Below are 16,007 nucleotides of genomic sequence, written 5' to 3'. Positions count from 1 at the left end.
ACATTAATTGCGTGCGAAACGTATTTTAAAATATAAATGTACGAGACACATCGACACTACACTTTTGTTCCATGAATATGTTCGAGACTTGATCATGATCGTGTCTTGGAAATGTGTTCAAGCTTCGTTAAACTGGCTCTCCTTCGTTTTTAAAGTTATTCGATTTTCTATGCATTAGCATCGAGTTACTGGCGCATGATTTCTAATTCAATTATCATCTAATTCAATTTACAAAAACGTCTTCGTTTATATACATGTACATATTCTCCCTGCGTTTGTTCAATCGTACCCCAAAATTCGATAATTCATGTACCAGAATCGCGTAAAGATCGAACTTAATTGTCGACGAAATTTCCCGGGAAATTCTCTTATACAAAACCATAGTAGACAATACGATGTTTGTAAATTAGAATAATTGTAAGATGTTCGTACGAACAGAGGGAAGCTATGCAAGAAACTTCATTGTGGTATTCTAAAAAATTTCAGGCGTCGATTTAGATGCTGGTTCTATCATCGGCATCGTCGTCGGAGCCCTGGTGCTACTTCTCATCGTTTTCATAATAATTTTTGCCCGCGCAACCGGACGCTGGTGCTTCGCAGGTGAGTGGCTTGATTACCTCGATAATTTACATAAAGTACTTTGTCCGAACCACGCGTTCTCCCCATCCCTTCTGGCGATTTTTCGTGTACTTTTGTCACTTTTTACTTCACACGAATATTAACAGAGAATACGATGAATTAAAAGTAATCGAACGAGTGATGCACAAGTTTAAAAGAAACAATTGAAATTAATTAGCCGGGACTATGAAAAGTTTTTACGTTATTTTTCTACGAATGGATAGGATATTTGTTATAATAGCTAGCGTGGCAGTGTTGTTCACGTATTAAATCAGTTTTCTAACTAATACGTTGAAGTCTGCGGGAACATTTATATGGAAAAATTCATTTTTAAACCCCCGTACGCGTCAAGTTAAAGATTAGGTAGTCGTACGTGTGCACGCGTGTGCACAGAAATCGAACAATCTCTGCCAGCTATACGTCCACCGTAAAAAGTTTAAATGTCTCTTATTTTTACATATCTATATTTGTATGTATACAAATGTCTTGTGTGTTGTGCCGCTACCGATAGGACAGCATGCAAGTCTGGCCAAGTAAAGAATAAGGAGATACAGCAACAATTACCTTGCGATTCCGTACTCTAGGCATGACACTGTCCAGGGGTAAGTCACCTCAGGCAGCAAAACAACAACCCCGTTAGCGAAAGTATTGCTCGTTCCTCGTTCATCATCAGCTCTGTCTGCTCGCCACTTATCTCCATCCGCGCCAGACCATTTTTAATCAGCCCCCTACCCCCCAAACACTTTTCACGTTCTCGTCGTTGCGTTTCGTCTCGACCAATCGACGAGAAGACAACTCGATATCGTGGTAACAGATTTCCATGCATCTGTCAACGGGTAAAGAAGAATCGCAGCAAGTTAGATTCGGATTAAGGAAGTTTTTTCCAATGTCTGATACGTGCCGCGTGTTCTAAAGCTGGAAGATTGGAAAATTTGGCGGTATATAGACTGAACAATTCGAAAAATTGCAGATTCCATAAGTATTTCGTGTCAAATGTGAATATTGGCATTTAAAATTTCAGGAAAGTTGCACGGGCGATTTGTCGAAATTGTTTTATCGCGAGCCATTGGGAGAAATGATGAGAACGCTTTAAATATATAAAATTGTTTCGGGACGAGAGTAAATTCCAGCCACGACCGACTTTTACGAGCCTACCGCTTCCCATCTATTTTTTAATTCGGCTCGCGAGCAGGAAAACAGTTGGATGGTACGCAGAGTGGAATAAATACGGTCGAAATACGATTATTCGTGGCAGAAATCCAGCATATAATCGAGGCTCGCGTGACGAGTGAACAAATCAAAATTTCATTGTTCGGATTGATCCGTTTATCGGCTTGCGGTTCAGCAAACTCGCTTCTGACGATAATACCCTTTTTTTTTAAAGATTACCGCGGCCCCGATCCATCGATCCGAGCGAGAAGAAGACCCGACGCAAACTATTCTCGCGAAATTGTTCTATCACGAATTTTTGCAGACACATCGGGCTATCTGTTTCCCCTCCTTTCTTGATTATTCCGTGACGAAGATAAAAATCAACTCGGATAAAAGATGCTGTTCAGAATAACGAGAGCGATCCGAGGTTGATCAGAATATCGCGTAAAGTATCATTATCGACTCGGTTTCATTCAATCATGAGCATACATATTTCAATCATTCGTGCATGCACATCGTGCTTACGAGTTACACAGCATGTACTAATACGATGCTTAAATTTATGCTCCGTTCACTGTTACTCGAGCTCTTTCCTTTCGATCTGTCAAAGGCAAACGGATTAACGATAAGCAAGTCGAAATTCACTTGAAAATTGTAGAGAATTTCATTCGCGAACACTCTGAACAGGGGATACGTTCGTTTACGATTAAATAACAGCTCGCAAGGGGAATCCGTTCCAAAAAATACTGACCACTCGAAACACGATTGTCCGTTGCGACACGTTGTTCAAGAAATCCCCTGCGAGACTTCTCTAAATTCAAGCCCCGCGGGGCTACACTGAGAGAAAGAGAGAAAGAGAGAGAAAGAGAGAGAGAGAGAGAGAGAGAGAGAGAGAGAAAGAGAGTGAGAGAGAGCGAGTTTCCTTTGCGACAAGCAACAGCGAACAATCGGCAAAGGCAAGTGTGGTGACATTTGTTCGTGATCGAATCAACACCAGACCCTTATCGATGTTGATTTCCTTTCTTTCAATTTGCTTTTCCATCGCGACTATTTTTTTATTTCCCTTGCTCGATGAGAACAATTGATTACAGAAACGCAAACTACCCCTAGATTATTATAATCGTACAAGCATGCTCGTATTCAGCCCCAGCCCCCTCTTTTTTAACCCACCCACCCCCCTCGAAGCCTCTCACGATTTTCGATGTCTTACTATTAGCTGATTACGTGTACAGAGTTTGTCACGTTCACGTTTTTTCACATATTTACCCTTGCTTGAATTGAAATATTATAATTAGTGTGATGAACTGCCTGTGAATGTTTATGATTATTAACCGCTCTAACGATCGATGAAATCGAGCTCGAACGCAAATGCCCGAGCGACGCGACGGAACGGTTGTTGAAAACGAACCAACTCGATCGACGTTCGATTTCTCCCTTCGATTCGGCCATCGTCGAACCGAAAGGATCCGAGCAAATTACGACGAAATTAACGGAATATTTCTAAAGAAAAAATAGTATCTACGCTACTTCTTTCGAGAGATGCAAACGTCGCACAGATAAGAGAACCTCACGTCGCACGTTACAAATGAGAAACTAGCTACAAATTTCTAAAAAAACACGTACGTAAACAGAACCATTCCCCTGTAACACAAAAGAATTACGTCGATTACCTTTCGAAGCGTAGCAAAATAGGAGAACCGTTTAGTCCAGCGTATAAGCTCGCGCGTTTGCCAAGCTCCTAAAACATAAAAGAACAATTACCCCTGCACGACGAGAATCGATCGAGACGCGCGTACAGTAGAAAGTAACGCGAAACGACAGTGACGCTACTACCCTACGCGACGATCGCTTAGAGCGCGAAAAAGGACCGGTATTAGACGAAAAAAAAAATATCTTTATATATATATATGCATATATCCCTCCCACGAGAAAGAAAAAAATAAAAAAAAAACTAAAATAGCAAAGCACAAAACGAACAGAACAAAACAAAGAGATCCACACACGCACTTTTGCCTTGACCGATCGTGGCGTTGCTTGTTGCAGCGAGGCGTCGGGGCGACGAGGAGGCTGCGAGCGGTGTCGGCGCCGGAAGCGAGGCGCACATCACCCCCGGGGACGAGGACGAGGAGGATCACGAGGACCCGCGTATCATCGACGAGAAAATACCGCAGGGCGGCCAGGAGAACCCTATACACGCGAGCACGGAATACGTGAACGGCAGCACGGACGTCAAGGAGCCGAAGAAGGACGAGAAGACGGACACGCCTGTTTAAAGACCGATCGCCCTCTCGACGGTCGTTGCTTCTTTACCCACGGAAATGAGCTGTCGCCGTTTGTTTCGATTCGACAACACTTTGCACCGACCTTTCGCCGTGCCAGACAACGTGTCCGGAATACTCTCCTCTTTGACACTCGATGCATCGTGCCGAGGTAGTTGGATCGATCCTTTCGAACGAATCGAGCCGTCACAAGTGGATCCGCGTAATTTACTTAGACGCGTACGTACAGTCGAGGAGTTTCCAGACGTCCCGTAGTTCACACGGATGTAATATCGTTACCCAAGGAAATTATACGATCTGAATATTGTAGATCTGTTTGTCTGTTCGAAAGGAATCTTAGAATCTTCTCTTGGCGATCCTCGATCCAACGTACTTTAGACACGAGGCCATCGTGGCACGCGTACTAATATTTTCCAACTGTTCTCAAACATTCTTATTACGGGGACGTCACGTCCCACTGCGAATCGCATCATTTGTCGATCATTAATCGTGTCACTCGTGTCATTCGTCGAATCGAAACCCGCATACACGCGTTCCGAGCCACGTGAAACACGCAATGCGTGTTCAAAGAGTTAACGGCAGCGAGGTGCACGTGTCGTGTCTCCATCAGGTACACGTGCTCCCACCGGTATCTCGCCGCAGGAATCTCACTTTAGTTTATTAAGCCCACGATCTTTTTTCTTCAATGCGATTTTACTGCCTATTTATTCCATGTGACACACGCGCATCAGTATTCAACCTGGCGCACCACTCGGTACGCCTGACGACATACGAAAGAAATGAAGAATCTCACGTCAGATCTGACTCGCTTCTACGTTTTTGCTTCCTTTAATCCTCTACGATTTTTCTCGTCTCTTCGATGGCAGCTGTTCGCGTAGCCGGGAACGCGACCGTGCGCGTAAACGAAATCGCGCGTTACTAGATCTTTCGCTCGTCGACGATCGAGGGAACGATCCCTCTCGATGCCTCGACGTTCTGATCGCGAACGCGAACATTTCGGTCTCCCTAATCGCCGTGTAACTTTTGTAAATAGGATTTCGACGCGACCCACCGTCGTCCAATCTTTCCTTTCTTCTCGCGGACACATCACACCGGGGAAAAATTCGCTTCGATCGAGATATTCACACACACGTTAATTACTACTACACAGCTACACGTCGTCGCAGCGATCGTTGGCTTCTCGTGGGCCGAGCCGTTCAACCCTTTGACCGTTAGAGTCAAGACGAGACCATTCACGAGTCCATCGGCAATCACTTAAATACGATAAACAATTATGAGATACAATCGACGTACTTCGCATCGAAAGTAACAATGGTACAATTGAACGTTTCTGGACGCTCAAAGGGTTTCAACGAACGAAGGGATGGAAATAGCTTAGGAAAATGGTGAGAATGATGCATCGACTAGCTCGCTGTACATCATCAACCCCGAGAGGTCAGACGATCGAGTTATCGTTAAGGTATCGTTGTTAGGAAACACGCGTTTACGAGCTGTCCTCAAATTGTACCGTTCTATTTTAGCTGAGAATCCGCGCGAACGAGTTTCCCGCGAGAGGAAACACCGATACCCGGAAATCCGAGCACGAGACAGGGACTGTCCGCGCGTCGTTGCGGTTGTCGCCTCGCTCTGACGCGGGCGAAACGTGTCGCGCCCGAACTCGCGAGGTCTAGTTATTATTAACAAGGTAATTAAAAGCGTACGAAACCGCAGAGAGCCGTTCTCGAATAGCGGAGAAGCCTCCACACGCTAGCGTGAACAAATCAAATTTTGTAGCCGAGTTTTTTCTAAAAGACCCATCGACGTTTTCAGTGAAACGCGTGGGCGAAACAAAAATAAAAAAAAAAAGAGGATCCGAAACAAGAGAAAAAAAAAATTGCGCGTGCACCGTGGACAAAACTCGCCACGGTTCCCAATCCGAACGTGCACCATTTCTATGGTTTCACCCCGTAGCGCGACGAATTTGTTTAAAACGTACACACGCGATACAGTGAACAATCTTTTTTACGAATTAAACGTTACAGTAACGAGCGAACGCGTAGACGGATGAAAGTATCCCCCTTGGAGCTACCCGTGAAATCGACAGAAATTTTTTTGCGAAAGGCCTTTGGAAAAGCTCTGCCCCTTTCAACGCGTTGTTAAAAGGGAGACGAATTATCGCCGTGTGAAAAAGAGCGGTTTCACGTGCACGCGCAATGATATCTGTTAATATCACGCCGTTACCACGTTCGGAAACGATACGGACACATTCCACGATGCAGCTTTCGTTCGTAGACGAGCCAGCAACTTTTATCCCGGACACACGCGTGCCGACTGACACGCGATCGTATCGCACGTTTTGTAATTTAGACGGTTTTTCACCCGGAACAGTATTATTTGTACATTTGAAACGATTCAGCGGCCCGTGACGGGTCTCTTTTCTATTTCGATTTTTTCAGTGGATAAGGACCACTCTATTCGCACACGACTGTTTCTATATACGTGCAACGCGGTATCGATTCTCGCACGCTCAATCGAGGACTTGACGGTTATACAGAGACTAAACAATCGATGCAATACTCTTACGAATAATACTCGAACTAGTCGCGATTCAGTGACTTCTTTCATTTTTTTATTTGACGTTTCGTCGACCCCTTCAAGAATAATGCTTCTCGTTTCGCCGTATCTCGAGCGAGCTCTTACGCTAGAAAGAACCGTTTGAAAGTAGTCGCGATAGAAATTGGTAGAAAAGAATGCGCGGTTTGAAATACTTTGAAATGAAACACGACAAATTCTGAGAAGGGTTAACGCGACAAATGAGTTCACCCAAGCCGCTCGTTTGCGTTCTGACAGGCACGTTTTTCAGTTTGGCCAGAGCCACGTGCAATTCCCGCGCGCTGTGGCAGTCGCGACAAAGACTGGATGCAAGACTATTGAGTATTGAACTTTTCTACCGGAATAGAATTTTTTACTGGAAATTTCATACCGCGCGGCGACGCTGTCGATTCATCCCAAGACCAAACGACGTCTGATTTCGAAAGAGATGCAAATAGAGAGTAACGACTTTTGATACAACAAGACTCATCGCGCGATCGATACGGATCAGTACGGACTCGTCGTTTCCCTTTCGTTCGCGACAGGAACACCCGTTCGCCAAGTATTTTTCGCTTTAACGACTTTTTAACGAGATTACGCGGGACACCGGTCCGTTTCTCCTTTCTCCATCGCGACGTTCTTCGTCCCGACGCCGGTTCACGCGCCTCACCGACCTCACCCGCGATCGATAATCCCCTTTTTTCCCTGTTTCGCGCGACAAACGGCACAGACGCTCCCACCAGGCGGGATCATTTAACAGCTTTTACACTCTTGCGTCCGTTTGAGAAGAAACCCGGATGAGAAAAAGGGAGAACCGACCTCGATAATTCCGGCGGGAATATTCATCGCGGAAGGGGTGTTAACTGGCGAGGCAAATGGCGTTACCCAGGATCCTGTCCCCGTAACGGACGGTTTGCAGGAATTATCGATTATACGCGAGTATGTATGTACAAACGATTCGCTAATGGATTCGTCGGTTCGTACGGATGGAAGCGTCGTTGGTCGTCGGAGGAAGCAGGGAATTAATGTTGGCGAAATTATAGGACGATCCAAGGGGGCGAGAGGAACCGCGACCGGAAACAATTCTCGACTAAATAGTGAGTTTCGTCAGTTCATTATCATTCCCGTCGACAATAAGTGGTCTTTGTACTTTTGTACGGATATACCTTTGCTTAGCTCAGTCGTTGCCGAAGAATACGCGCGGCAAAACGAAACGACAGAAACGAAAGTTATGATTCTCTACGCTCGTAATAATATCACACGTATATTGTACGCACACGAACGACAGACAGATACATTCTACACGTACACTCGCACGGAGACAGAAGGTAAAAAGTTTACGAACGTAGGTGTCCACGGCGTCGTACGGTTCAGTTATTAAGCTAAGTGTTAGTATGGTGGTGAGAGAAATGAGGGAGGGACGGGGTGAGTGATGAAAGAGAATAAAGAGGGTGAGAAGGAAGAGAGAGAGAGAGAGAGAGAGAGAGAGAGAGAGAGAGTATCGAACCTTGTATCTGTCACTCGGTGACGAAACATTTCCGAATTCTGCACATACACTCCTTCACTTTTTCCATATGCGATCGTGTTCTCACTTACAAAGGAGGATCGTCTCGTCCAACGAGTTCTCGAGTCGGTCAGCTTTAGGAACGAATCGAACAAGGCAGCTGAGGAGGACGCTGAAAAATAGACGAGCAGAACTGAAACGTATATTAAAAAAAAAAAAAAAATAATGCAAATTGATTCGATAAGTAGAGAAATAATTGTAGCGAGGGAACTGGTCGGGCGAGGACGATCGAAATTAATGCGTGTTGTATATATTAAATATATATATATAAAATAAATAAATATATATATATAAATATATTATAAATATTATGGTACGAGATTGAATATAATAGTAATGAATATATATTATATATATTCTGTGTCGAGGGCACTTGGCTTGCAACTCGTAAATATTAACTGAATACTTATTTATCCACTTGCACTCCAATTGCCGTGCGACCTGTCGTTATCCGTGAATTTTTTGAGATGAAGACTATTATATATCAGGCAGAGTAATAAGGTTATACAACTTAAGCGCGAGTTTTGTAGGCGAATCTCGCCAGGGACGAACGAGAGGATCCGAGAGCGTCGCCCGGTCGTGGACGACCGTTATTGGGACCACGATCGGGCGAGAACAGTGCGGTAAACGAAGTGAAGCGTCGGATAGTTTAAGAAGTAAATCGATTACACGTGGATGTACGTTGCCAATTAAATACTTTGTATCGTGTTCGCGATGTCGAAGCGTTGTTTGTGCCGTTAAAGAGGCTGAACCGCATCCGTATGTCAGTGTGCATCCGTGAACGACGCACGCTTGCATGTATTTTGTTCTGCTAAGTTTCGAAAACGGACCTTGAGAAGGGCAAACGAAAGGAATATATATGCGTACACTAACGATTCGTGCTTTATCTTTTTATACTTTTACCCATCGATCGATATTAACGAGTATCCGCTCTATCTCTTCTTTAAGTTAGTTATTGTACAAAGAAGTGACTTTATACTGCCGATTTATTTAGAGGAGTATCGCTTAGTGGAGCAAATGTGTGTCATCGTGCGTTCATAGCGAATCACATGTAACCGTTGTGGTATATATTATGTGTACGAACGATTAAACGTATTAGTGTATGTAATAGAATCTAACGCTGAAGAAGATACACGCGTCTACTTAACACACGCATAATAGACACGCGAGGGGATGATTCGATGACGCGTCGGAATTACCACGATAGAGGTTCAGGATCGTCCAACTTTTTTATACACGCGAACCATCCCACGTCTGACGAAACAAGAAAACCAAGCCAATCGTGTCGAACTTTTACGGAACCGTGCATTTTTCAGGACTTTTGCGGTCGAAGACGATCATTTCTTGCGAGCACGAACCCCTGAAGCGACTTTGCACGACTCACTTTAGCGAGCAACGAAATTGAAAGCAAGGTAAACAGGATATAAACAGCCATTCGATCAAATTGTGATTCGTACCTTTGCTTGCAATTCTTTCAATCCACGTTGTTCAACCTAAGTGAGCAGTGCGATATCGCCATTGAGAAATTATTCGCAATATAATTAGCCTTCGAAAGACTATGCTTCTCTGTCATAAGATCCACTATTAATATTCCTTTTTTTTTTCTTGCTCGTCTGCTCGATAAGCTAATAACACTTTGAATTTTTATTTCCCTGACGACGACGAGATAAATTTAATTACACGTTTATTCCATTAAACAGACTGAGCGGTAGCCATAAATTTAAAGGAAAAAAAACGTCCTTTCGAGTTTCAAATGATCGCCGTTCACAAACCGCAACAGGTTATAACAAGACGAAATAACGAGTGTAATAAAATAAAAAAAAGGAAAAAGATAAGCATCAGCGGAAAACGGGCCCGCTCGAAAGCGGAAAACGAATCCGAATCGAAAGAAATCACTGCCAAAGTATACCCCGGGAGCCTTTTACGACGACTCGAGACGCGGCGGGGTTTATCCTGTCCCGTTCGAAATCCCCTCACGGTCCCATATCTACGCGCGAGAAACGAATTTTGCTGATGAATATACTGTCGTACAAACGGCGAGGATAAAAGAAGGGAGAAGGTGGAGAGCAACAAAAGGTGGACGAGCATAAACGTTGCTCGTCCGCCCACGGTAATACACAACCTGTGTTCGACCTGTTCAGCCCGCGCACAGCGCGACTACGAAACGATAATCGATTAACGCGAGGGAAAACGGAAACGAGGAAAAGGGGAACGAGTGGCGGAGGGAATGTTTTAAGGGATATTAAACGCGCGGATATACGTTGATGTACAAAAGAAATTCCCTGCGGTACATTTTTAACGATATTAAGACACTTATTTCGTAATTCATTTCTATGATTCATTATTTGTAACGTTTGTATTATTAATTAATTATTTAAACGCAACGATGATCATGCTGCGATTACATTTGTATACATACGTGTATTAAGATACATATATATACATATATAATATAAGTATGCACTTTCTAGAATACTCGTACCGAGGAAAAATGTATCGGAACGTTTTCGTTTTTTTCTTGTTTTTTTTTTTTTTAAAGAAGAAGAAGAATGATCTACAATAAAAAATTTCGTTCGTCTCCGGATAGGGGCGAGGTTGAAGATTTGTAAAACTTTTAATGAATTAACGAGAAAATTTTAGTGTAATATTACGAGAAAGCATGATCGTTGGCCATACAATGGAGTATATATATATTATATATATATACATATATTTATGTTAAGTCTAGGTATTAAATACGACTATAAAGATGACGGGATGTAACGATCGCGAATACCTGAAAATGGTGTTCTCTGAAACATTTTTAGAATGTCGATCATCGATTAGACGAGCGCACGTGCACACGTAGAAAATTCGTAACGATCGATCGCGTTGAATGAATTTCGTCGATCCTACGGGGGATCCGTTTCATTGGTATCGATGCTTTTCCTAACTAGCTCTTTTTATTTCGTAACGAGGGCCCAATGTGCAAAGAAAGCATCACCGACGTGGAAACACTTTAAGAATACTTCAGAGATCGCTACTTTAAACGTTAAAATTTAGAGAAGAAAACGAGCGAAGAACAATTAGAAACGCTGTTTAACGAAATGAAAAAGAAGAAAAGGAAGAAGAAGAAGAAGAAGAAGAAGAAAAAAAAACGAAAAAGAGGAAACAGAAAAAAACGATGAAGTTTTGAATGTTATACGGTCGATAGACGGAACGAACGAACACACGCGTGCGTATAGTACGATACACAGATCAGCCACCCACGTACACCCACCAAACACACACACACACACACACCAGCATGAAAACACAGAGACACAGCGACCACATGAGAAATGAAATAACGCGAAATGAACACGAACATTTTGTATCTGTACTTGTAGATACAACGCAATAGGCAAGAGTAAAATCTAATTAAGAATTCAAATGAAATTAATATATAGAAGAGCTGTATGTAATTAATTGTAAGTTCATTCATCGCTATGATATTATACTTAGGTATTATATGATTTTTGAAATAAAACATTTGTTTTAAATACACGCAAACGTACACGAGAATATGCCATCCCGTCGACGCGATTTTTCCGGACGCTATTTCAATTTCAACGAAACCCGATCGGATTCACAGTGAAATTGAAATGTCGACCGCGATTGAATTCCATTTACCTTCAAATTGGTTCGCACCGTCGGACGATAGCAGTCCGGATAGTTGTTTCGCGTGATTCGTTGACGAACCGATTCGCATTTAAGATACGATAAATTCGAATGATTCGATGATGCAAATCCCGAATTCCGTGATTAGATGCACGAATACATTGCGACGTTGTTAAACGAAACCTGTTGCTTTTCGATCGTTTTCAGGTAACACGACGTCTAGGAACCTCGGCGAGTCGTGAGTATCTATTTTCTACAGACTTAGTAGTGGAAGCCCCTTTAGTAGCACAACGCACTTCAAGTATCTCAATATTTTGCACCAAATTTCGTAACTAATATTCGTCCCACTGGTGCCTATGCTTTTCCGCAACGAATACTGTTCGAATCGTTTGAGTACTTGACACTAACGAAATTTTACTTTAACCAGCAAAACACAATAAGAAAAAGAAAGGGAAATTTTTTTCAATTCTTTGGAACTAAATGTTTGAATATTAAAATTTCTGTAATTTTTTTTTTGTGCAAATCAACGCGATAAGAAGATGGTCGAATGAGAATAGAAAGACGCTTTTAATATCCGTAGAAGTTCATTAAATTTATGAATCGGTATTTACCATATTAGCAGGAGATCGGTCAGAAGCAAAGACTTCGCGGATCTGGCAGCGGGTGTTAGTCTACTTGGTATTGAGAAATCGAAAACCGCAGACGAGGTCGATAGGCGAAGGCAAGCTTTTTTTCTATTTCTTTCACGGAAAATGGAGAACATCAACTCACGTCAATGTCAATAGTCGTTGTACCCATCATTTTGCGAGAAATACCGAGTTACTGTGCTGTGTAATAATCCTCTGCGCTCCATTTGCATTCGTCTCACGCTTACGATAATGATAATTGAAATAAATTTCTACGCTTAATCTTGCTATCTTATGAACTCAATCGTTCCCGCACGGGTCGATGAATAAATTTAATTCAAGCAATTAACTCAATGTTTACCTGCCAAGTGTATTTCATTAATTACTTAGCAAGAATATCTATTGCTCGCGGAGATTCAATGAAATGTATGAACGTATAAACGTTAAGTATTAGTAGATCTAATTTTCTAAATGACCGCATATTATACGCATTATTGCTCGATTTTAATTTTTTGTTCAATCACGTTTGTTTTTTCCCTCCCGCACTCTGCATGCATATCAATCAGCTTTATAAATGTACCCTTGATGTTGCACTTAATCCTTTCACCTCTAAACATTAAAACTGTGCGATAAAATATCGATTCGAGTCGTTACGCTCAATCATACTGGATTATATAAATAAAATGTTTCTTTCTTTCAACTAAATAATTGAAAAGAAATACATCCAACTCGTTACAAGAAAGTTTTTCTATTGCTAAGTAGCTCTAACCCATTAACTAATCCAGTTTTTCATAGTATATCATAATGGTATAGGACATTTATACATATATATATAATATAGTCACATTATAATTAAAATATGCAAGACAAAAATATAATCAACGTGCGCAATTGAACGTGCGATTAACTTTTTTGCCAATTAAATCTCTTTTTATTAAATTCAACTTGCCATCCTTGAACTACTCAGTAACGCACGGTATTTAAATAACAACAAAGTATTTATTCATTCGTCTCAGGCAATTAAAAATCAATCACAATTATTTACATTTATGTTGTTCGTACATAATCCGTCTTACCGTCCAACTTTTCTATCACTTTTTTGTTTTCCGCGTCGCGCGTCGTTTTGTTGTAAAAAAAGGAACTAACGAACATTCTACGTGTACCTCAATATGTACAAAATTTTCAACATTGCAATCGAAATAAACATGGAACATTTTGTATTCGTCCCTGTTTCGTATTTTTTATTTGTGTAATTTATTGGAACTTCGTGTCTCGCCTCGATCTTGTAATCTCGTCCTGTGAAAATGTACTTTGTCGCTTAAAAACGGTAAAAGAACATAGAAATGGAGATAGTTAAGGGAACTTTTACTATCGTATTAAAAAAGAACGAATTGTGTTGATTAGAAGTGACACGGAGAGTGCCGGGCGTTACTCCAGGACGGAAGTCGATGGATCACGAGGTGAACGAAAATCGAGACTCAGCCTGTCCCGTCTCTTCAAGCGTAACAAGGACAAGGTGTCTGGCGCGGACACGGACACCATGAGAACCGTCGTTACAGTCGATGACGAGAAGGTATTCCTTACCAATCTCCCTGTGTACAATCATTGAATGACGTCTGCTTTGCATCATTACGCATGACTGAACTATTCGTGGAAATGTTTTCTTTACCCGTTTCTTCAGTGATCGAAGCACTTAAACAACGTCATAAATTCTCCATTCCCGTTGGCTTGTTTTACATATTCAAATTTAATGCACCACACAGATCGAGCCTCTGTTATTTGGTTCTCTCTACATATCGAGATCCTTTTAACGATATGCGATCCTATGATATCGATGATTCAAGCGTACCTTAGTAAATACGTGAATCGTTGTTTTCCTCTCCTGGCGACGGACTGATACCGTAGAAAGTAGTTTCTGATGATAATGAATTTTTATTAACGAATGCCTACGATTCTATTTGATCTTACAGCTTCAGAGTGGCGTGTCGGGCGGCCAAGAAAATAAACCCAATCCTTCCGGAGGCGAAGGAGGAATTGTTTACGCGGAGTTAGATTTAACGCAGCAGCAACAGGGCGCTGGCCCTCGTCGTTTGAACGACGACAAAACGGAATACGCTGAAATTCTGTACACCAAACCAGCGACAGAGGAACAACAACAGTCAGCCAATAACGAGTAAGCGTTTGTTCGTTCCCACGAGGAGGTGGAGCTCCTTACGAAACAATCAAACGTTTATCCTTTTCTTTCATATGTTAATTCGATCCTTTTCAGTTAACAATTTAATCGTAGAATTAAGAGACCGTTTTGTCATATTCTGTATCTAGACTTTGTACGTTTTAATTTATTTGCGATAGCCGTAGTGGATTAAAGAATGTGGATGCTTGGCGTGAACATGCAACGTGTGAAGCAATATTATAAGAAATCGTGAAAATTGTTCGTTATTCTAGACGATATTCGCGTTTAGGGATGGCGGAGACAGCTTTCGTTGTACGCTCAGATTCGACTGAAAAAACGATCCAACGATCTACTTACGGTTATAGTATCTTTCTTCTCTCGCAAGAATTCATTCTTTGCCTAGATTACTTTAAGTTAATTTAAATTTACACGTACGCGTAAGAATGTCACGTTTGAGAACGACTTAATATAGATATATATATAATCGTTTATCGGGAAACTGTTCGATACGCTGATAGAGAAGGATTTAATTTTTCATAAGCTTCGCGAATATCAGAATAAAAGTGCATTTCTGGCAAGTACTTGCAGAGGTGTAACGAAAATTTGACCACACGGTACTTGGCTCTAATCAACATTGTAATTTTTCTTTCACGTCGATTTCTTATTAGACGACTAACCTCTTTGAGCGTTAGATGCTCGTCTGGAAATCATTATTATAATTTGATAAAATAGAACCGGTCTTTAACCGGTCCTTACATTGTTAGTCTTAAACAGGTCGCCTTTTGATACTCGTCCATTGTGTCCGTACAAGGTTAAAAAAAGCATTTAATGTTCAAGGTTCACGTTCAAATGAAATGAAATACCTCCCGTGCAAGAACAAAATGACCGACAGTATATCGGTTTCGTGAAAGTATATCGTTGAACGCAACGATAAGGCGTTCGTGTTCGAATCGTTTGAAGACCAAGAAAGATCGGAATTTTAAAATTTTGATACGAACTCCGACGAGAGAGACAGTTTATCGATATTCTCAATCGTTGACGCACGAGTTGTGGAACTTAAGAAAGAACTTGACAGTTCCTCGGGAGTTTGTTCGAAATTGTCCATGACAAAAGCACGTCTGCATCAGCTCGGATCAGATTTTCGAATGGGAACGCGTTAAACGCGGAAGAAAATCCAATTTTCAACGTACTTAAATCTTCTTAATATTGTTATCGCGCGTTTAAATATAATCTAAATGTAATACTTCTCTCGTACGCGCTGTTCGTTTGAAAGTCGCTTGAAAAGTTCGCTTCCTATAAACTGCTGTGAATACGTACAAGGTACTAATCGAACTATCGAGTCTATCGAATTTTATGAAAGTTGAAACAGAGTAAAGATATAAGAA

General features: G+C 41.7%; 1 protein-coding gene across 2 annotated transcripts in view; it reads left to right on the top strand.

Annotated features, from left to right (window-relative positions):
• Fas3 (fasciclin 3) overlaps positions 1-14,822 on the top strand; it is a 320,223-nt gene extending 305,401 nt beyond the window's left edge. The window contains exons 7-10 of one of the 2 annotated variants that reach the window (XM_076897573.1): positions 487-600; positions 12,031-12,061; positions 13,854-14,022; positions 14,420-14,822. In XM_076897573.1, the coding sequence (XP_076753688.1) occupies positions 487-600; positions 12,031-12,061; positions 13,854-14,022; positions 14,420-14,626 (521 nt within the window). In that variant the 3' untranslated portion in view covers positions 14,627-14,822. Of the gene's footprint in view, positions 1-486; positions 601-3,813; positions 4,285-12,030; positions 12,062-13,853; positions 14,023-14,419 lie in introns of those variants that run through there. The other variant, XM_076897574.1, reaches the window with a different exon arrangement.
• The last annotated feature ends 1,185 nt before the right edge of the window (positions 14,823-16,007 follow it).

The sequence above is a fragment of the Xylocopa sonorina genome, chromosome 7 (assembly GCF_050948175.1).
Source record: "Xylocopa sonorina isolate GNS202 chromosome 7, iyXylSono1_principal, whole genome shotgun sequence".
Classification (NCBI taxonomy): Eukaryota; Metazoa; Arthropoda; class Insecta; order Hymenoptera; family Apidae; genus Xylocopa; species Xylocopa sonorina.
Note: the sequence above shows the minus strand (reverse complement) of the source record. Positions and strands in the feature narration are given on the sequence as shown.